The sequence below is a fragment of the Marmota monax genome, unplaced genomic scaffold (genome assembly GCF_021218885.2).
Source record: "Marmota monax isolate L192 unplaced genomic scaffold, Marmota_monax_Labrador192_F-V1.1 WCK01_AAM20220418_F8-fsc00010, whole genome shotgun sequence".
NCBI lineage: Eukaryota > Metazoa > Chordata > Mammalia > Rodentia > Sciuridae > Marmota > Marmota monax.
In genome coordinates this window covers 17,353,269-17,374,457 of record NW_026692321.1, presented here as the reverse complement: position 1 = coordinate 17,374,457, position 21,189 = coordinate 17,353,269, and the positions used below count along the sequence as shown (strand labels likewise).

General features: G+C 49.3%; 1 protein-coding gene and 1 pseudogene across 7 annotated transcripts in view; one reads left to right on the top strand and one right to left on the bottom strand.

Moving 5' to 3' along the window:
* Adcy3 (adenylate cyclase 3) overlaps nucleotides 1-21,189 on the top strand; it is an 84,132-nt gene that overhangs the window by 46,917 nt on the left and 16,026 nt on the right. For all 7 annotated transcript variants that reach the window (XM_046441375.2, XM_058578395.1, XM_058578394.1 and 4 more), the window contains 5 exons: nucleotides 17,355-17,485; nucleotides 18,048-18,159; nucleotides 18,297-18,424; nucleotides 19,566-19,724; nucleotides 20,545-20,722. In XM_046441375.2, the coding sequence (XP_046297331.1) occupies nucleotides 17,355-17,485; nucleotides 18,048-18,159; nucleotides 18,297-18,424; nucleotides 19,566-19,724; nucleotides 20,545-20,722 (708 nt within the window). The remainder of the gene's footprint in view (nucleotides 1-17,354; nucleotides 17,486-18,047; nucleotides 18,160-18,296; nucleotides 18,425-19,565; nucleotides 19,725-20,544; nucleotides 20,723-21,189) is intronic.
* On the bottom strand, nucleotides 11,848-12,598 carry LOC124090666 (large ribosomal subunit protein uL23-like; annotated as a pseudogene).

The window sequence follows — 21,189 nt, the reverse complement described above, 5'->3', positions numbered from 1 at the left end:
CCTTTCAGAGATCTTATTAAAAGGCTGGCCCCTCTCCTGGGGCAGCTCCCAGCATGTGCGGCTGCTAAAACTGCCCTGTGCCTGTAGCCTCGTGGCTGTCACTATCTGCTTGGCTTCGTGGTCTCTTACCCCAAGCTCATGCTCAAAGGGAATAGAGTGCAGAAAGCCAGGCTCACTGTTCTGTGGTTCTCTTTTTTCTGGCATCTCAGATCTTGCAGTCTAGCTGCCTGGGAATCTCTTTGCATTAGTCCTGATTTTCCAGCCCGTGGGAAGATCTCACCATTTGCTCTCTGTTCAGCCTCTCCATGCCTGGTCTCAAGGGAAGGGGTTTAGATATGCCCAGTTCACCTAAATGTGTTCCTATTCCCTCTGAGATTTTGGTCCCTTGAGTCTTGGTCCCCTCAGTTGTTTCCTAGTGCTGTTGAAGACCTTGGGTGTTTTTTTTTGTTGTTTTGTTTTGTTTTTGTATTTTATCCAGATTTTGTAGTTGTTCTTGGATGAAGTGTTCAGTCTGATATAAGCTCCTCTGTTATACCAAGAATCAAAAGATATTATTTTAAAATTATTAAAAATGTACAAGGTAAAACATTATAAAGGTATGAAAAAGAGTATATCAGGAAAAAGTAAACCATCCCCTCCTACTTCCCCTAGCCTTCCATCCACCAGGCAATATTATTATTATTTTTTTTGTATTAGAGGTAATTATATGTATTATACAGCTATTCTATTTACTTCCAAATGTGTGTATGTAGAATGCACTTGTACATGCACACGCAATGGTAGCCTATCACTCTTGGCACTGGATCTCTTTACTGTCTCAGAGAGCATTCTAAGTCCATATTACTTTGTCCTTCTTAATGACTAGGTCACATTCCATTCTATAGATATAAGGTAATTCATTTCTCTAAGATCATTTAGGAAGACATTTAGGTTATTTCCAACCTTTTGCTACTGCAGACATCACTGTAATGTCCTTACTAGGGACACCATGCCATGCTTGTTCAAGTACGTTTGAGGAATAGGAACATAGGAAAGGAACTGCTGAATCACTGGGCTTGTGCATTTACAAAGCCATTTATAAAAATTGTGGTAAAACACACATAGTATAAAATTTGCCATTTTAACCATTTTTAAGTGAACAATTCTGGGGCATTAAGTACATTCACAGTGTTGTGCGGACGTCAACCCTGTCCATTTCCAGAACTTCTTCATCATCCCAAACTGCCTGTTAAGCAGTAATTCCCCATCCTCACAGGCTCTGGTGACCACCATTCTTCGGCCTGTCTCTGAATGTGCCCAGTTCTAGGTATTTTCTGTGAGTGGCATCATGCACCAGTGTCCTCTCGTGCCTGGCTTGCTGTGAGTAGAGTCTCTCAGGCTCATCTCTGTTGTGGCGTGTGTCAGAACTTCCTCTTCCAGACCACTGTGTATATACGGCGGTTTGTTTATCCATTAGGATGTTTGAGTGTTTATCTGTTGGCCTTCTCTTTGTTGTTTATCCTTTTGTCCATTGTGAATGTTCTGCTACGAACATGGGTACACAGCATCTGTCGCAGTCTCTGCTTTCACTTCTCTGGGGGTATATACCCAGGAACAGAGCTAATAGGTCATATGGTAGCTCTGTGTTTAACGTCTTGAGGGACCAGCCATGTGCATTTTTAATGTTGATAAATACTGCCAAATTGTCTTATACACAGGTTTAAATGATTTATATTCCTCCTGGCAATGAATGAGAGTGCACTTGGGCACTTAAAATTTCCTTGTTTACCTAGAAGCTACTTCTCTGCTTCAGGAACCCTGGATGCCCTGGGGCAGTCTTTCCTTTGAAGACAAGACCCAAATCATTATCCACTCCCACATCCCTGAGCCTCCTCTTCTCACAGTGACCAGCACCAGAGTCTGGAGTCTGCACCATAGTGGGCGGGAGGACCCACTGGCAAACTGGAACATGGGATTTACATCTAATGCTTCTGCCAATTTTTGGGGGGACAGTGAGCCCTAATTTTCCCACCATCTCCCTGTGTGACATTGGTACTCTGTTTCCCTATCTTCAGATTAGTCTTCTGAAAAAGTGAGATTAAAAAGCATGCCCCTGGGTTCTTCCTAGTACAGACAAACTAACAAAAATCCCATTGGCACGGAGTTGTCTGGGAATCCCACGAAGGCAGAAGGCAGAAGGCAGAAGTGAGTCTGAAAACCATGAAGTCCTATGGTGCTGTTAGCTCCTGTGATGTGGCTCCAGCCCCGGGGGAGGCACTGGCTGAAGGAAGCCTGGGGCAGTAGATGGGAGCTGGCTGGGTCTCCTCTGTTCCAGTGGGGACAGAGGTTGCTCCCTCCCCAGGCATCAGGGCTGACGTGAATGATGTTGAGCAGCCTGGGCTCTGGGCTGATTTAACGTCCCAGGAGCATCAGCCAGCGAGTCTTGGGAGCCTTGGGAGCTGAACGCAGGCCAGTCATGGAGGTCACATGATCCTGTTTCACGTTCCTCTTATCAAGGCCCATGGTGAGAGTGAAGGGGCCAACAGAGGGGAAATGCCTGGGGAACGGTCTGCGGAAGCCCTCGGAGGGGTGTGCACAGAAGCTGGTTTGGACGCGGCTCCTGTTTAAGACCATCCAAGGCTGATGCCGCACCAGGCTGTCCGCACGCTAACAGTGTTGAGCTGTTTTTAAAAAATTCTCAGCACCTATTTAAAAAAATGTTTTTGATAGTTGTAGGTGGACAGCACACCTTTATTTAGTTTTTTATGTGGTGCTGAGGATCGAACCCAGTGCCTCCCACATGCTAGGCAAGAGCCCCAGCCCCAGCCCTCAGCAGCCATTTTGAATGCAGTATTTCTCCTCTTTGGAGAAGGGGCCTCCTTTCAGTGCTCAGGTTTCGTGTCTCACTTTGTGGTGGAAAGATGTGTCCTGCTGCTGCAGCTGTGTCACCTCTGCAGGGCACTGTCCTCTCTGGACCTCATCCTCTTCCTCTGCCATAAAATGAAGTGGGGGACGAGCAGGGAGCAGGATTCTGTGGCTCTGGTCTCCTTGTTGCCCGTGGGAGCTTGTTCTCTCCTTTATGGAGATGACCAGCTTCTTGCTTGTGATGGGAGGGTGGGCAGCCATGCCCCCCTGACCCTCCGTTCCTTTGCACACAGTTGTCCCCTTCTGCCTCTTCAGGCAGGTCAAGACAGATAGCTTACGGGAAACAAGAGGGTCTGGAACCCTGCAACTTTGCCACGTTGAACCCCCTGGCCCAAGCCTCCTCTGTCGGGCAGGAGTTTGGCCCTCTTGGAAGCCTTGTGGATGTGACACTCTCTGAGGGGGCTCTCCTTGCATCTTGAAGACTGTGGGCAGTCTGGGGAACTTGCCTGTGGAATGGGCTTCTCGGGTAGACTATAGGCCTCTCCAGTCTTCCCTCATCTCCGTGGGCATCTTGGGGTAGAGCTGGAGGCCCAGAGGAAAGAACTAGAGTTGTTTGTTGCGATTCCCATGTGACCTCGTAGCAGGGTTTAGTTGGGGACCTTGGGGGTTACTTAGCACCCCAACTGCCTCCTGGCAACAGCAGGTATCCAGAAAATCCACCCAACACACTCCTGTTACTAGGTATAAACTGCAGAGCCTCTCTGAATTCCATACTCAGAATCACTTCCCAGGCAGTAGGATGCACTTGAAGGAGGGTGTAGGGAGATGGAGGTGACAAGGAAGGCCTGACTTCCTGCAGGTCATGCCCTCTTAAGTAAGCCTCCTCTGTACCTTGTCGTCCAGAGAGCATAGGACTGTCCTCAGTCCCCACCCTTCAGAGGGTGACAAGCTGTAGCCTGGGCACCTCTAAGGAGAACCCAGGACTGACTGCCCCATCCACTGTCTTCATCTGTGGCACCCTGGGGAATATGGCCTTGGGGGACACAGGTTGGACTTCTGTCGCTCCCATGGGGATGAGCAGGAACAGACAGCTACCTCACTCTGCCCCTCTGCTGTAACCTGGCTCCAGGATCACCTGTGACGAGGATGCGCTGCTGCTTTGAGCTGTGGTGTTTCCCTTGGTGGGTGACCTTGAGCAGGTCAAGGGGAGAGCTGCCCATTAGCCGCAAGCGTCAGGCTTCTCTCCTGGGCGCCCTGCCCGTGAGCCCTGGGGCGCTGCTGTTTCATCAGCTCAGCTTCTGCTGCTAGCTTTTCTGTGTCCCCTCTCTGACCTTTGCTCAGGCTTCACTGTTCGCCTCAAGACCTTTGGCTCCGAGGACAAGGTGTCCAGACAGTAGCTGCGACCTTGAGCCCTGTTCTTACAGGAGGTTGGTGGGGGAGAGGGGAGTTGGTAATAAAAGAGGCCAGTTACGTCTTGTCCTGGGGTTGCCAGCCCCTATGTGTCTGCTGTTGACCTGGCAGTGCTGATGGGGGGTGGGGACCTTCCTCCTTGGGGAGCTTCTGGGAGCAAGGAGAGGAGGCATTGGTGTGGCGAGGGAGGAGGGTGCTTCGCCTCCACAGAAGCCCTGCCTCTTCCTCGCTGTGCCATGTATTGAAAGTGGGTGGGTGAACCCGTCATGTCACCTGCCTGAAAGGAGCTGCAGAGACCCCTTCCCTGGCATCAGTTTTGACTGGAATCAGTTTTGACTGCCATTGGGTTTTGACTGCCATTGGAAGTGGTAATGTCTGACAACACAGGCTCCTAGCTAGGCCACTTTTTGCATGACTTGGGCCAGTTGCTTATGTCCCTGAGCCCAGTTTGTCTGTGAAATGGGAACAAGTATTTGAGACACTCTGCTCGGCCCTGGGGATACAGCTTCAGTGTGTGGGGGGCAGACATGAAATAAACAAGTGTACTCTGAGAGGCGGGGGACGGCACTTAAGGGGAGCCTGCGGGTGGAGGTAGCAGTTGAACATCTGGTGGCCTGGGAGGGCTTTCCACAGTGAGATTTGAGCACAGAACTGAAGGCAGGGAGGACGAGAGCAGCATGCAGGGGGAAGGACAGTGAGTGACAGGCCCTGAGGTTTGTCTGCGAGACACCAGAGAGGCCACTGTGGCTGGAGCAGGAGTGAGGGGAAGAGAGACAGGTGAGGCAGAGAGGTGATGTGGGCTAGCCTACAGGGCTCCCTAAGGACCTTGGCTTCTCCATGGGGAAGTCTTAGGTTTTAAATGGATCAGTTGTGGCTGCTGGTGGAGAAGAGAAAGCACTGGAAGCAGGGAGGCCAGTGAGAAGCCATGCAGTAATTTTAGTGAGAGGACATTAGCTCAGATCAGAACAGGAGGTGGCAGCGATGGGGGGTGGGGTTATTCTAGATATTTTCTGAAGGCAGAGCCGATGACTTAACTGCTGGATGGAACAGGAGACAGGAGAGTGAGGAGTCGATGATGATTAAAGATTTGAGTCTGGGGGAAACTCAAAGGCAGAATTGCTGGTTACAGAGATGGGGAAGATGGTGAGAGTTGCAGGTTTTGGCTGGGGTGAGGTTGAGGTGAGACTGGCTGTGCTGAGATTGAGAGCCTGCTAAGACATCCAGGTGGCGAGCACGCACCAGGCTCTTTCAGCATGTAGATCGCCTTTTGCATTAACTCCAAGCCTGGTAGGTTCTAGGCTCTGTGCCCTCATTTGCAGACTTGTGCTTGGGCCCCACCAGGGTGAGGACGTAGGACAGTGCCTCTGTATGCTGGTAAGCTCGGTGGAAATTGGCTTCTACCTGAGGATAATAAGTTAAGTGCTTTTGCTACCAGGCATCACAGGTGATAACCACTGTCCCAGAGCCACTCAGGGTTATAGGAGAAGCCAGCCAAAGGGTACAAAGAAGGAAGTAGAGGTTCTGGCCTCTGCAGTGACTATATATATCAAACAGGGTCCGCCTTGTATCCTGGCCTGCCCAGTTCAGAATATGGTGTGACACATCCAACTTGACAAAAGCATTGTGTGACAAAAGAACCCAGATGATCTGGCTGGGGACATATCTGGGAAAAACACAACCATGTAACCCTGTTAAACATACACAAAAAAGAAGCCAGTGAGCACAAAATAAAGCTGATGGCAGAGAGTGCAGGCTAGAGGGCGAGGAAGGTGGAGGAAGGAGGGGATTGGTGGGTCTGATGGGTGGGCCTGCCCTGGAGACTCTTTGAAGTATTTGGAGTTGGATTTAAAGAACCAGGTGGGTGGCTTTTTGAGAAAAGGGAGGGGAACTGTGAATGTGTGGTGTGCAGAAGAGTCTTTATCTCAGTGAGAGGGCAGAAGTGGGGGTGAGGGAGTTTGCCCATGGATGTGTGTGTAGGTGGTGGGTGATGGAGAACAGTGACCTGATGGACAAAACCCTCACTGGGGGAGTATTCTTTGTTCCCAGTGTGGAAGGGACTGGTGTCAAAAGGCCAGTCAGAAACTTATCTGGGGCCTTGGCTGGAAGGGCAGCTGAGGGTTTGTGAGTAATGGAAGATGGGATGGAGCACTGGTAGGAGCACTGGCAGGGTTTACTCCTTCATTAGCCAGTGGCAAAGGGATTGAAGCCAAACCATCACCAACCCAGCACAGGTAGAAACTCTTGTCTACTTAATTTCTTTGTGCCTTCATATATGACCATAGTTGACCCTAAGCTGATTTTTCTGGAGCAGTGACAACAGGTAGTGTGTACCTTCATGGCAGACACAACAGGCGCTCTCTCCTACCACTCACAGATGTGACCTTAGCATCTTTCTCAACACATGGCTCTAGGCAGCTGCTCTCTGTCTCTCAGAATTGGTACATGGTTTACCTTGGTTGCTACAGTGTTTAGGCTACACTGTCCAAAATGGTAACTATTAGCCATATGTAGTTTAAATTAATTAAAATTAAAAGTCAGTCCCTTAGCTTTACTAGCCACTTTCCACATGCTTAGTAGCTGCATGTGGCTAGTGGCTACCATCTTGAAGCACAGAAACAGCATTTCCATGATTGGAGAAGGTTTTCTTTTCATCATCTAAAGGGTTATGGTTTGCCCCTTGAGCCATGTCTTCTAGTTGACAGCTCATTAATTTACCAAACCTCTAAGGAATACCTGTTCTGTGCCAGATACTCTTGGCAAGGGCTCTAGGTACCACATATGTGGTATCTTAGGGCCCAATGTGCTGTCTCCTGTGAATGTAGTCACCTGGCCTGCACAGTGGCCCTGTCTCTGAAGACTGCTTAGGAGTCCAGGCCAATGACCAGCACATGCTCACCACTGAAGACGGTGAAGTGCTCCTGCCCTGGGAGACCAGTCTCATCCACATATGAGTGGACCACTATGCCCATCCATGGTGCTCTTTGGAGTACTGTTTATTTTTGACCTTCCCTGCACTTAGCTCAGGGACTGCATACATGACCAGTGATTGTTCTTTGAGTGACTAAGGTTATTACATCTTTGGGAGAGAGGCATCTTTTGGTTGTAGCACTGGAGTTTCCAGATTTCTGGTCCTTGGTTCTTTCCACAGGGAGGGGTGGGCTCTCTGGGCTCTGAACTCTTCCAGCTACAGGCCTGTACTTTCTGCTCTTCATTTCCTGTTTCCCACAGCCCCTTCTGCTCAGGTAGGCAGACCAGGATGGGCACCTGGCAGGGTCCAGTGACCTTTAACCTTCCAAATGGCCTGAAAGCTCCAAGAATCTGGATAAACTGGGAACAGAATTACGACAGGCAGACTTACTGAACATTTGTGGTTTTGCTCACATCCTGAAATGGTTCACAGTGCCATGTGTTTGTACAGAAGCCACGACACATACGTAGGATACACATGGGTATGTGCTTGGTCACAGTCACCCTTCAGAGAAGAAGACTTCACACACACCTCATGCAGGTGCTGTATCAACATGCAGATACCCAGCCACCTGGAGTTTGATGGTCTCTTTCTCCACTTAAACTCATTCTCCCTCTTACAAGGATGTTGTGGATACCTGACTTCTCACCAGCCAAGTTCATTTATCCAGATCCCTCCTGGCTGCCTTGCTGTAATTAACTCCTGAGTGCCTCATCAGAGCATCAGCTCTAACAGCTCTGGGCCCCTGGGAGCAATGCTGGCCTCCTTCCTCCATCTCAGTCCTGAGCTAGCACAAAGTGAAGCCTGGCATGAGTCACTGCTGAGGCGAAGGGCCTTGACTGGCTGCTCCTGACAGCCTCGAAGAGGCTATACTGATAGACTCTGGCAGGGGCTCACAGCCCACCTGAGCAGCCCACTAAACCTGTTTTCAGATGAGGGTATCCAGGTCTAGGAGATCAGGAGGCCAAGCATCCTGTTCTGGACCACTATGGCCTCTTCTGTCAGGGACCAGGATCACTCTCCAACCCTCTGTCCCAGGGCTGTGTATCACTTATGGGTGCTCATCCCACACCAGATCCAGGTGTTTTTGCTCTACCCAGAAATCCTACTAGGGACTTTGAGGGTGTGTTCTCTTTCCAGGCTTTGTTTTTCCCCAGAGAGGGGAAGGACCTTGACTTTCGTAACCATACTGTATTTTTATGGTAACATCAGGCATTGTAGGAGTCAGGGACTATGAGGCCTTTCTCTGTGCAGAGCCCCTTCTCAGTACCTCAGGCCTCAGCTCCTGGAGTATTGCTGGATCCCTTCCACTGGCCAGCCTTCCATCCCAGGCTCAACTCCCTCCTGTCGCCTCCTCACCCATTGTCCAAGGATGAGAGGTTACTAGATCTTAGGCCAGCATGTTCTTTGAACTATGTAACTGAAAATCCTTCCCCCTCTGGAAGCAGCAGTCTATTCCCCACCAGCCTTTCCTTGTTGGCCTTCTCTTGTGAGACCTTCAAGGCTAGCCTTATCCCTTTTCCACACACAGCTTTCTTCAGACTTGAGGCCAAGGCCAGCTGAGTGATCCTTATTCTATAGAGCCCTCTTCTCCAGGTGGATCCTCACCCCTCAGTACCTCCTCCATGCCCAGGCTAAGGCTCCCTCACCTCATGGCACTCCTTGGTGAAGGCCTAGGTTCATCTTCTTTTTTTTTTTAAACTAATTAATTATTTTGATTAGGTATGATAGCAGAATGCATTTTGATACGTTGTATACAATTGCAGCACAACTTTACATTTCTATGGTTGTACACGATGCAGCATCACACCGTATGTGTAGTCATACGTGTACCTAGGGTACTGATGTCCATTTCATTCCACCATCTTTCCTGACTCCATGCTTCTGTCCCTACCCTCCCTCCCCTTTGCCCAATCAAATTCCTCCATTTTTCCCATGCCTCCCCCCTCCCCATTATGGATCAGCGGTGCTCATCCTCTTAACGGAATAGAAAGTACCTGGGTCTGCAGACCTAGCCTGGTGGTGTAAGTCCAGGACCCTTACTTTCAGTCTACCCAGCTCAAGACCAAGGGACTAGTTTAGGTAACTGTTTTATGCTGTGAATTCATTTTAAATCCAAGGGCATCTCATATGATAGAGTTTTCCTCTCCAATATTGATATACCTTGCCTCCCTTATTCTATTCTCTTGCAGTTGGCTTTGGGGACTCAAAAAAAAAAAAAAAAAAGGATTCAAAAAGAGTCCTTTTGAATACCATCCTGTATGATTCACCAGATCACTTTGGAGTAAAATCTTTATTAACCTAGTGACATGCCAGTCTCACATTTTATAAATTCATCCTGTGTCTTCTGAAAAGTTTTCCTTCTAGAACATTTTACACTTTGAACAAAGAAAGAGGCCTAAGAGGTCACCCATTGTATAGATGAGCAACCAAATCCAGAGGGGTGAAGTGCTTTCCCAATACTTGACAGGGGCCTTAGCAGCCTAACCCCAGGTCAGTGAACTTGACTGTGCCTTGGATCAGGAGGCTACACCTCTTCTCTGACAAGTTTTTTTAAATTTCTGAGATGCTGTGTCTCTTTAGTAAAGCTGCCTTTGGAGTTAATTTCATCAGTTAATCACCTCCATCTCCTAGGCCTCCAGCTGACACACCTCTCCTGGTCTACACCCTTAGATAAAATTAGCTTCATGTTAAGGGAATACCATTTTTCTACTGTCCAGTTCTCTGGAAAACTTCTACTGCCCTCCAGAAGTTATAGTCTAAGAGTGAAGCCACCATGTGCCGAAACTCTAAAGGGCACCGCAAACCTAACAAAGCACTGTTCTGGGAAATGCGACCCCTTCGTGCACACAAGTCATTTTCATAAAGGAGAGACAAGATAAGAGAACCTGAAGTTGGTCATAAAAATTCACCTGATGACAAATATCATTATTCAGTTGTATATTATATGTATGATTATTCAGTTGATATATTCATTGAATGTATGTTCAACATATATCAATATGTAAAAGTTCATTGAAAGTTAACATATAAGAATAATGATATTCAGGGGCTGAGGTTGTGGCTCAGAGGTAGAGCGCTCACCTACCATGCGTGAAACACCGGGTTTGATCCTCAGCACCACATAAAAAAAAATAAAATAAAGATATTGTGTTAAAAAAAAAAAAGAGTAATGATATTCAATGAATTCTCATCTTTAGAATTTAAATTACTAGGAATTTTAAAGAGATAAGATTAAAGTTTTAAATTCAGTTTTGTTTTTTACCCCCAGTGCTGGGGAGTAAGTAAATCCAGGCACATTCCAGCTATATCCCAAAATTTTTAGATTTTGAGATAAGAACTCCCTAAATTGTCCAGGCTAGCCTGGAACTTTATATCTTCCTGCCTGCATCTCCTGAGTCGGGAGTACAGGTGTGGGCCATTGCCGAGGACTCTAGTTGCTTTGGAAGTGAGGAGAGGGTCAGTGCCTCAGGCCGTGCTTGTTAGGTGGTATGGGTTACTTGCAGAGGCTGTTGTTAGCTACAGGTATCTGCTTTGAGTGGCCTGTCCTTGCCTCAAATTCTGAGAGGAGGGTTGACAAAGGACCCATAACTGTCATTCCTCTTAGGCTGTAGAATCCATTGGAGTAGCACCTGTGTCTTCCTCACCTCTTCTCAGGGTGGACACACAGAGGACTCTGGCAGCCCTAGTACAGAGTTGGTCTGCTATCAGTGGTCCTCTTCAGCAGGGCGGACCCTCCCTCCAAGCAGCTGAAAGATCTTTCAAGGACTGTGGACCAAGAGAACTTTCTAGTGGCTTCAGCCCCAGAAAAGGCCTGACAAGGTTTTCTCAAATACCACTGTCAATCCTTACTAGATAAGGGTTGCATACTTCCTGGATCTTCACATCCACCACAAAACATTATCCAGTGGTGTGAAAAGCATGTATACACACACTCTCTCTCTCTCTCTCTCTCTCTCTCACACACACACACACACACACACACACACAAAACTCACCTATTCCAGGATTCAGAGAGCCCTGAATTTGAGTCATGGGTCTGCCACTAACATTGGAACCTAGAACAAACATCTCCTCTGCCTGTTTGGTCACCTGCAAAATAGAGGCAGTATTGCACATGTATGAAAGTATAAGGCAGGGCTGGGGATGTGGCTCAAGTGGTAGTGCGCTTGCCTGGCATGCGTGCGGCCCGGGTTCGATCCTCAGCACCACATACAAACAAAGATGTTGTGTCCACCAAAAAAAAAAAAAAATATATATTAAAATTCTCTCTCTCTCTCTCTCTCTTTAAAAAAAAAAAAAGAAAGTATAAGGCAGATGCAAAGGTTTTAGCAAAGAAAGGGGACAGTTTTGATTACTGGTTAGTCGTGTCCATTTGCCTGGAGTTGCTATTTCATGAGAACTACAGAAAGAAGCCAGCCCAGGGTGATTGTTCTGTCATTTGGCTCCTTAAGAGGCTGTTGTTTCCCCTTCCCCTGTGGCTGTGGGCTGTGGGCGCCCTTGCTTCCGGACTGGCCATAGGTCTCCTTTCTCTTGGAAGACTGGAGCTAACACAAGGACCCTGAAGATCTCACTAGGAAAACTGGCAGTTACAGAGAAACTGAGGTCAGCGTTAGGATCACAGCTAGAGGCAACAGGAAGTCTTGTGTTTATTTCCACTTAAAAAATTATTTTAAAAAGAACAACCACCACCACCATACAGCAGTGCTGAAAAGTTTCTTCGTAATTCTACCCCCAAGTTAAATTATTCTTTTCCCTTTTGTATCTTTCTGCCTTTATATGCATACATATAGCCTAGCTTTATCTTCACAGAATACAATCTTGTGTCTTGCCCTTCTCTCTTATCATTTTCTTATTACAATGGTTTTCATTGTGATTTTTTTTATATTTAGAATTAGCCAGCTGGGTTCAGTTTAGATTATACCAATTTTGTTGGCAACACCCAAAACATCATAATCAGGAGCCAGTTGAACAAACCTTCCTCTCTCCATCAGACCTTGGCCACACCCACGTCACAGAGCTTCTTCACAGCCTGTTTGATTTGGTGCTTCTTGACCTTGACCATCACAATAAACACGAGTGTTTTTTCTTCTGTCTTGTTCATGGCAGACTCAGTGGTCAGGGGGCACTTGATGATAGCATAGTGCTCAAGCTTCTCCTGGGGGTGCTCTTCTGAGGGTGTTCAGGTTGCTTCTGGAGCCATGGAGTCTTGGCACTGGAGGATAGGTCCAGGCAGGCCATCTTGTGGCCATGATTGCCTTTCAGCATTGCCTTCTTGGCTTTCAAAGCCTTTGCCTTGGCTTCAGCTTTGGGAAGGGCAGGAGATTCCTTCTTTGCTTTTGGTACCATCTTGGTGAAAAGGACCATGATGATCATTTTTATTTTATTTTTTTAATTTTTTAGTTATAGATGGACACAATATCTTTACTTTGTTAATTTATGTGGTGCTAAGGATTGAACCCAGTGCCCCATGCATGCAAAGCAAGTGCTCTACCACTGAGCCACAATCCCAGCCCCACCATGATGATCATTTTTAATGCTGTAAATCTTCCGTCCAGAGGGCATGTCACCATTTGATTAGCCATTTACTGAACACTTGGGCTACTTAGTTTTTCCCATGAGTGTTGTCATGCTGCGGTGCAGACCTTCTTGCACATATATAGTTTTACTTCTTTTTGGTTATTTCCTCTGGATAAATTCCCAGAAGAGCCATTAATGGGGTCAAAGGCTTAGAACATTCTTGTGATTCCTGAAACATATAGCATTTAACTACTATTTTGGGGAAAGCAGGCTCTGCCTGGGTTCTGGGGAGACCAAGTCACATTCATCAGCTGTAGGCCCCAGAGCAATCCTAGCCACTCTGGGTGACCCTCTTCCCTTCCCACTGCACCCCTCTGTGGGACCCACCAGCAAGTATACTTAGATCCCTGCCTCCTTCCTTCCCCAGGAACACAGGTGATAGGGTTTTGGAGTTTTTAACATAGGCCCCAAGAATGGTTATCAGGGATCCTTTACCTGTGTAAGACTGTTTTTCTAGAAGATCCACAGTTAATATCACACACCCTTCAGAAGGGCTAAGACTAAGAAAGGGTTTAGATGCTCTGAAATATAAGGGCCAGCAAGGTCTAGTGCCAGTAGAAAGACACCAACAAAATGGGTTTAAATGAGAAGGAAGGAACAGGGTAGGGGCCAGGGGCTTTCTGGAGAGGTGGCACATGATGGGGTGTTGAAAGGTGTGGGTAGGGAGGGGTGTTCCAGAGAGAGTAATGTCAGAGTGAGGTGTGGTGGCACACACCTGTAATCCCCCAGTGAGGCTGAGGCAGGAAGATCACAAGTTTGAGGCCAGCCCAGGCAACTTAGCGAGACCCTGTCTCAGAATAAAAAGAGCTAGGGATGTAGCTCAGTGGTAAAGTAGCCATGGGTTCAATCCCCAGCACCAAAAAACAAAACAAACAGAGTGATGTCAGAAGCAGAGCTGGACAGGGAGGGGTGCAGAGAAAAGCGAGCATTCCCCCTTGTCTACACTGAGGGCCCTGGGGAAAGCAGTGGGTGGTGGAGGCAGGTGGCCAGGCTGAGGGTGCATGGAGCAACAGCAGGGGGAGCCAGGGAGGGAGCTGTGTACAGGGGCGTTGAGGAAGTTCAGATGCCAGGTAGAAGGTGGATTGAAGGGGAGGACCAATAGGCCTGGTGCCAGGGAGGCCTGATTAGAGGCTGGGGATGGGGTGTGGCTCAGTGGTAGAGTGCTTGCCCAGGATGCATAGGCCCTGGGTTCTATCCCTAGCACCTCAGAAAAGAAGAGTCCCAGCTCCTTGCTGCCCACTTGGCCTCTTCCCTCCCTCTCATCTCTACCTACCTGATGTCATTTCCTGCCCCTACACCCACAGCCACCTGCTTCATCCATTTTTTCGTCTATTTCCATGTGCCCTGTCCCCTGGGTATACCTACTTTTTATTAAAACCCATCTTGTTATCAGAATGACTTAAGGTGGACTGTTTGTACTTAACCTTGTGAGGCTGACTGTGAGGTTTCCATAAACCACAGAGGTAAATTGGTGGCCTTAAGTTACAACCTCAGCTTCTTTCTTATGCCTTTAAAGTTGATATAACCTCTTAATCTTCAGAGCTCATATTTGCTCTTGAAAATTGTTATGGAAATATATCATGCAAAAAGTTAAAAGTTCCCACCATCCCACCCCAGAGAGAAGCTCACAGCCTGTCACTTGTGTGAACTTTCCGAGGCACTTATGTTTGGGGCTCTAGGGCTGCCCTGATTTGTGTTCCTGCCTTTACTCTCGATTCATTGACAGTCCTGGAGTCCAGCCCCAAGCAGGAGGCGGCATGTGTGGGCTATCCCTGAGGAGGACTGGCAGTGTTTAGAGGCAAATCAGGACTGTGGTCAGGGACATGTAGCTCCTCACAGGACCGGATTGGACTCTGGTATCCCTAAGGTTCTATAGGGAGTCTAAAGGGGCTTTACTGGAGGGACAGGGCTCTGAAATAGAAGGCAGAAAGGCCTGACCGTGTGAGCCCTGGCTTCTGGGGTGTGTACAGGTGGCTGGAAGGACAGGAGAGCCTTCCCAGACCTGTGTTCCACACCCCTCCCTGGTGAACCTGGGTGGGCCTCCCACTCCTCGTGCCTCTATGCCTTTCATACTTTAGCAGTCTCCCTGTGTGAGCACGTGGGGGTTTGGGGTGGAGGAGGAAAAAGTGGGGGGCTGAAGACTTGAATGGAAGACAGGATCTTTCTTTTGTGTCCCCTTAACCATCCCTTCTGCACTAGACAGCTCATGAGGCCTGGCTGAGTGACCAGGGGTTTCTGCTGACCCTGGGATACCCCACTGGGACTAGAACACCTGTGGCCCACCTGGATGCCCAGAGGAAGACCATACCTCCTCTTTTGTGAGACATCTGCCATCTTGACATCCTCATTCACACTTTTATCAAAGTGATATAAGAAAGGCTGAGGTACCCTGAGCACTTCCTGAGAGTCACACTTTATAGTAATCAGTTACCTAGTCCTGTTTTACCACTGAGGAACAAGGCACAGGAGAGTATGGTGACTTGCCCAGTGTCACGGAGGGAGTGTTGGCAGGCTGGGGCCTGGGCTGGCCGCGACACCCAGGGAATGTTCTCCTAACCCCACCAGTTCCTGCCCTTGTGAGCCTCATGTGTGCCAGGCAGAATGCTTCCTGTGAGCTGGGAACCCCAGACAACTGAGCCCAGAAACCCAGCCCCAGCACTTGCTGCTGAACTCTCATCCCTGGCTGCCCTCACAAGCTGGCAAGGCCCGGGCACTGGCTTTTCTCTTTTTCCCAGAGGTTCATCCTTTTCTCATGCCAAGAGCCTTCTCCCTGGTGCCTGCTTTGTTAGGTCCCAGGAGAGGATCTCAGGTCTCCCAAGAGGGTCCCAACCATCCCTGTGCATCAGATCTCCTCTGCCCTGACCCCACTGGCAGAGGATTGGGGTGCCAAGGGCCAGGATCCTGAGATTTACACGCTTGCACTGCTTGGGCAGTGTAGTCCTGGGAGGCGCTGCTGCTGCTTCCCAGGCTCAGGGGGTGCCAGTCAAGGTGCAATGGGGATGGAAGAAGAGTAAAACTAAGCACTTCAGTTCTTGTTTTTCTGACTAGCCTGGACCCAGGGAACTACACTGTGGACACAGAGCCCATAACCGTCCCTGAGCCCGGCCCGCCTCACTTCTCACCTTCAAGCAGCTGAGCACATGACTGCACTCTGATCTGTCCCCAGGAGCTGATTCACTACAGGGGCACCGCCTCCCTGCCCTCTACTTCATGGTCTCTGACCCTTGATGGCAGCCTCAGCTTCTCCCAGGCTGGTCTCCCTTTCTTTGCTGCCTGGCCCACACACCTCGGTATAGTTACTTCCTTGACATTAGCCACAGTTCTCTTGCTCTTTGACCACCTACAGTCTTCATCCTGCAAAACTTCAGCTTCCAGACGCCATCATCACTGTCCTCCCTAGGGTGCAGGGGTAGCTGTTCTGACTCCTCTGATTTCCCACTTCTGACTCCTGACAACAGTGTCCACTTTCCCTTCTCAGTCTAACCCATGGCTCCCTCACCACACACCCAGTCATAGCTTCCAGGATTGATGGCTCGGCCCATGCTCCTGAGACCTAGTGGCTTCTCAGCACATCCTCAGCCACACTCCTCACTTATCCCTCACATCTGTTTCTCCTTCTTAGTTCTGTATCACAGAGACTGGCACCATCTACCCAGATGCCCAAGCCACGGAGTTCTGGAAAGAGCAAGATAGTAAATATTTTGGCTTTGTGGGCCATATGGTCTTCATCACAACTACCCAGCTCTGTTGTTGGAGCGTGAAAACAGCCAAGAGACAATATGTAAATAAATGAGTGTGGCTGGATGCCAATAAAACTTTATGAAAATAGGCAGTAGCCAGATTTGGCCCACAGACCTCAGTTTGCTGACCCTTGGTCTACATCTAGCTCTTGAGGTGTTTCTGTTTACTGAAATGCTTGCAGTTGCCTGAACCTGGTGTCACGCGTTTATACCTTTGAGTACGTAGCTTCCTCACAGGAATGCCCTTAGCACTTTATCCTCAAGACTTGGCCATGCTCACTTCTCAGAAGGCCTCTATGGTGCCCTGATGTCTTCCTCTGTCACATAGCTCTCCTCTGGTCATGACAGTATCATACCGCACTGCATTGATGTCCTGATCTGCGTCCCTGTGAGACCCTAAGCTCTCTGAGGTAGAACTCTTGCTGCCTGTTGTATCGCTGGCACCAGGTATATTGTCAATCTTAGATCAAGTTGAATCTGAATTTCGTGATTGCTCTGCGAAACATGGTGAATGACAGGAAGGAGACTTAGGACTCAGTGTAGTGGCTGACACAGGAATGACTGCACTTGTAGAAAGAGGATGATGCTGAGCTGGAGTTTATTGGGGCATTTCTAACCTGTGTCAGTGCTGGGAAGGGGCTGTTGTGATGGTGGGCCTTCCTGGGCAAGCTGCCTGTTCTCCCCAGCTTCCCAGTGTGGGTCTGTGGGGCCTCTGTTAGAGGTCTTTGTTCCTGGCTAACATCTCTCACCAGGATTGGGGGTTTCTTTCCAGAAGAGTCTGAACTTCCCCTCCAACCCCGTCCTCCTCCCAGGAAAACCTTATGCTCTCCATCCTGCCCAAGCACGTAGCTGATGAGATGTTGAAGGACATGAAGAAAGATGAGAGCCAGAAGGACCAGCAGCAGTTTAACACCATGTACATGTACCGGCATGAGAACGTCAGGTGCGATGGCTGAGACCCATCCCCAGCAGAAGGGCCAAAGGAACGTGGCTCCTGGGATTTGCTGAGCACCATGGGTTTGGTTTTCCTGGGGACTAGAGGCAGGGCCATCCCACTGTGTGCACCTCAGCTCCACTGAACTCCACAGTCCTGTGGAGGAAATGTACTGGCAGATATCAGTTAAAATGTGCTTTATGCAGGCTGTTCTATTCTGTCATTGTATGAATGTCACTCAGGAGAAGGAAAGGGTTCCTAAAAGGTTGTCTGTCATTCAGGGGCAGCTCTAAAAAAAAGGATGCATTCAGCCAGGGGTAGGGTTTGACCAGTTGGAGGGTGGTCCCCAGGTACAACTGGAGAGGGAAGCATGCAGAGGGGACTTCAGCAAGGATAAGTTGTAATGTCGGAGCCCTGAATTTGCCTGGAAACACCAAAGTCTCACTGTGCTGGGGGGATGAGCAAGACCTTCTTCCACTGTTAGCCTGGCAGTCCTGTGAGTTGGCAGGAGCTGGCAGTAGAGTCAGGTGGGGGTCTGGAGCCTCATTGCCTGCCGTCCCCTCTCCTGCAGCATCCTCTTTGCAGACATCGTGGGCTTCACCCAGCTGTCGTCTGCCTGCAGTGCCCAGGAGCTTGTGAAGCTGCTCAATGAGCTCTTTGCCCGCTTTGACAAGCTGGCAGCTGTAAGTACCCACTGCATCAGCTGTCCTTGGTCGTTCCCTGGCTCAGTAATTCCCCCATTGGTCCTTCCTTTTGCTTGCTTTGCCGCTGCTCCATGTCCAGAAGGGACTGGGAACACACACATGCCCTTCCCTTTCAGAAATACCACCAGCTGCGAATCAAGATCCTGGGTGACTGTTACTACTGCATCTGTGGACTGCCTGACTACCGGGAGGACCATGCTGTCTGCTCCATCCTCATGGGGCTTGCCATGGTGGAGGCCATCTCGTGAGTGGGTGCCTTTGGCAGCGAGGGGCTCCCAGGGCAGGCTTCTTGGCCCTGGCTGGGGAGAAGTAGGCCTTTCACTGGTCTAACCAGATGCCAGGAATCTGCCTGAGGTGTGGGATAAGGTTGAATCCTCAACCTTGGCAAGTCAGGACATGGCTTCTCCACAGCCTCTGGCCATGCCTCAGCCTTTGGTGACCTCATTCTCTCTATCAAAAGTTGCTTTGTGAAAACCATCACACTGCTCCATGTTTTCCTGAGGACCCGCCTCCCCAAGAGTTCTCCCCTTTTTCTGTTTTCTCACCATGACCCTCTAAGACAGATGCAGTTCAGGGACAGCCCTTCCCATGTCAACATGAAGTGAATGCTGGGTCGCATGCCATAGACGGTGGTAGGGTGGCATTGGAACCTGCCCTTTGCTCCAGCGCCCCACAAGAGCTGGGGAGCAGGCTTCCCCTTGTGCTGCTCCACATGAAACTGGTTTCTCTGGTGGCCCAGGAGAGGGTGGAAAAAGAAGCTCTTAGGAGGCTTCTCCCCTCTAATGGAGCCCAGATGTCATGTGCTCTTCCCTTTGGCCTCTAGGAGCAGCTCTGCATTCTTAGTCTCTCAGGTTAAGCCCCTCTTCCTTTAGCTTGGAAAGACACAAAGGCAGTCCCCCCCTGGGGTGACAGTAGTTCAGGATTAGAAACTTTAATCTCTACTCCCCCAGCAGGCTGATTTTTGAAATTTGTATTAGTCTTTTTCTGGAGTTGTTAAGCAAGTTACTCTTCTCAGAGGTTGTTTACCTCTGTGTCTGCAGCGTACAGGATGCTGGGCACATTCTAGATTCTCGATGGAACAGTAACTTTATGAATGAATAAGTGAACAACTTGAAGAGAGAAATTAGAGGTCCCTCAGGGGAAGAGAGTACTATGTCCCCAGACACCTTGCCCCAAGTCTCACTGACCTGTGATTGTTGGATCTACTGCTAGGTCCTGCCCTGTCTTGTCCCCAGTTGCAGCTGCTCAGCGGAAGCAGGAAGCCTCAGGGCATGTGCTAGGCCCCTCAGCCTGGAGGGGAGGGCAGCTCATGCAGAATTCTCTTGCAGGGAGAGCGAGGCTGCCTCACACAGAGCTGAACCCTAACACCTCTGTGTGCCTGGCAGGTATGTGCGGGAGAAGACCAAGACTGGGGTGGACATGCGTGTGGGGGTGCACACAGGCACTGTGCTGGGTGGTGTCCTGGGCCAGAAGCGCTGGCAGTACGATGTGTGGTCCACCGATGTCACTGTGGCCAACAAGATGGAGGCTGGTGGCATTCCTGGGTGAGTATGCCTTCAGTGTAGGCAGGTGTAAGGATCTATGAAGGGAACATCTCATCCACCCTCAAGGCAGTGGCCCTAATGAGGGACAAAAGGCCTTGAGGGCCCCCTTTCCACCCAGTAGGAGTGTTCCTTCCCTCCTACTTATGCCTGGCTAAGGCCACTCTGAGACCTTCCTCTGGGAGCCTGCCTCTGCAGCAGTCTGTCCTGTACTTACTGATGTTATAGTTCAGGACTCCTGAAAGGTGTCATGACTAGTAATAATCAGGCAGCAGGCCTGGAGGCCATACTTTATGGCTTACAGCCTCTCGCACAGCTCTCTCGAGCTCTTCTACAGAACCAGAACCAAATATCCTGGCAGGCCCTGCCCTTAGGGTGGACAGGCCAAGCTCAGCCTTCCCACCAGGGCAGGGAGCTTCCTCAGAGACAGTTGCATTTCTGTCCTCTGGTGACTCAGAGTGGGTTTTACCACCCGTTGGCATCAGGCTTGCAACTGAGAATCATGCAAGATAGGGAATAATCAGCTTATGACGTTATTCGAGTTCAGAGCTTATTACATTCCTTATCTCATTTGATGCTCTCAATAGTCCACGAGGAAAAACTGTGTTCTTTGTTTTAAAGACCCAATGCTGGGGCTCAGGGAAGTGGATGCCACACTGTCTACACAGCTAGTTAGCCACAAGACTGTCCCCACTTGGCCTCTGCCCTACATACCTGGGGATACAGGCCAGAGCAGCAGCCAGTGCCTGTGATGCACTGACCATCCCTAGTACAGGCAAAGGCTGTCTCTGACACATGCTCAAGGCCCCCCTCTGCAATCCAGGCGTGTGCACATCTCCCAAAGCACCATGGACTGCCTGAAAGGAGAGTTCGATGTGGAGCCAGGTGATGGGGGCAGCCGTTGTGATTACCTAGATGAGAAGGGCATCGAAACATACCTCATCATTGCCTCCAGGCCAGAGGTGAAGAAAACAGCCACCCAAAATGGCCTCAACGGCTCGGTAAGTTCCCTACCACACCTCTGGAGCAGAGATTTGGAAAGGAAGGAATTAAAACGATCTTATTTTTTTTAAAGAACAGTTATAAAAGAGAGGTTGGTGGGACTTGAAGATGGCTGACTATGAGAGGCAAGAGGCAGGCTGATGTAAAGAATTACTCTGCATCCTGTGCAGAGGAGTCCAGTGGTAGTGTCTTTCAGAGGCAAGGTGATTGTAGGGGAGACAGTGTCTTTCATGGTAAGTTGGAATTAAGATGATTGCAGTATATCCCGAGACAAATCCAGAAGGGAGGCTTCTGTAGTTGTAAAAGTAGCTGAAGCCACGAGTGGCTTGAATGCCAGGGAGAATATGCAGAATGAGGTGGGGCAGCCATCGAGGAGGAGGAAACTAAAGCCAGGGCAGGTTTCCTGAGTGGGAAATGAAGAAGAAACAGGCCCTGAAGTGGCACACATCTTAAAACCCAGTGACAT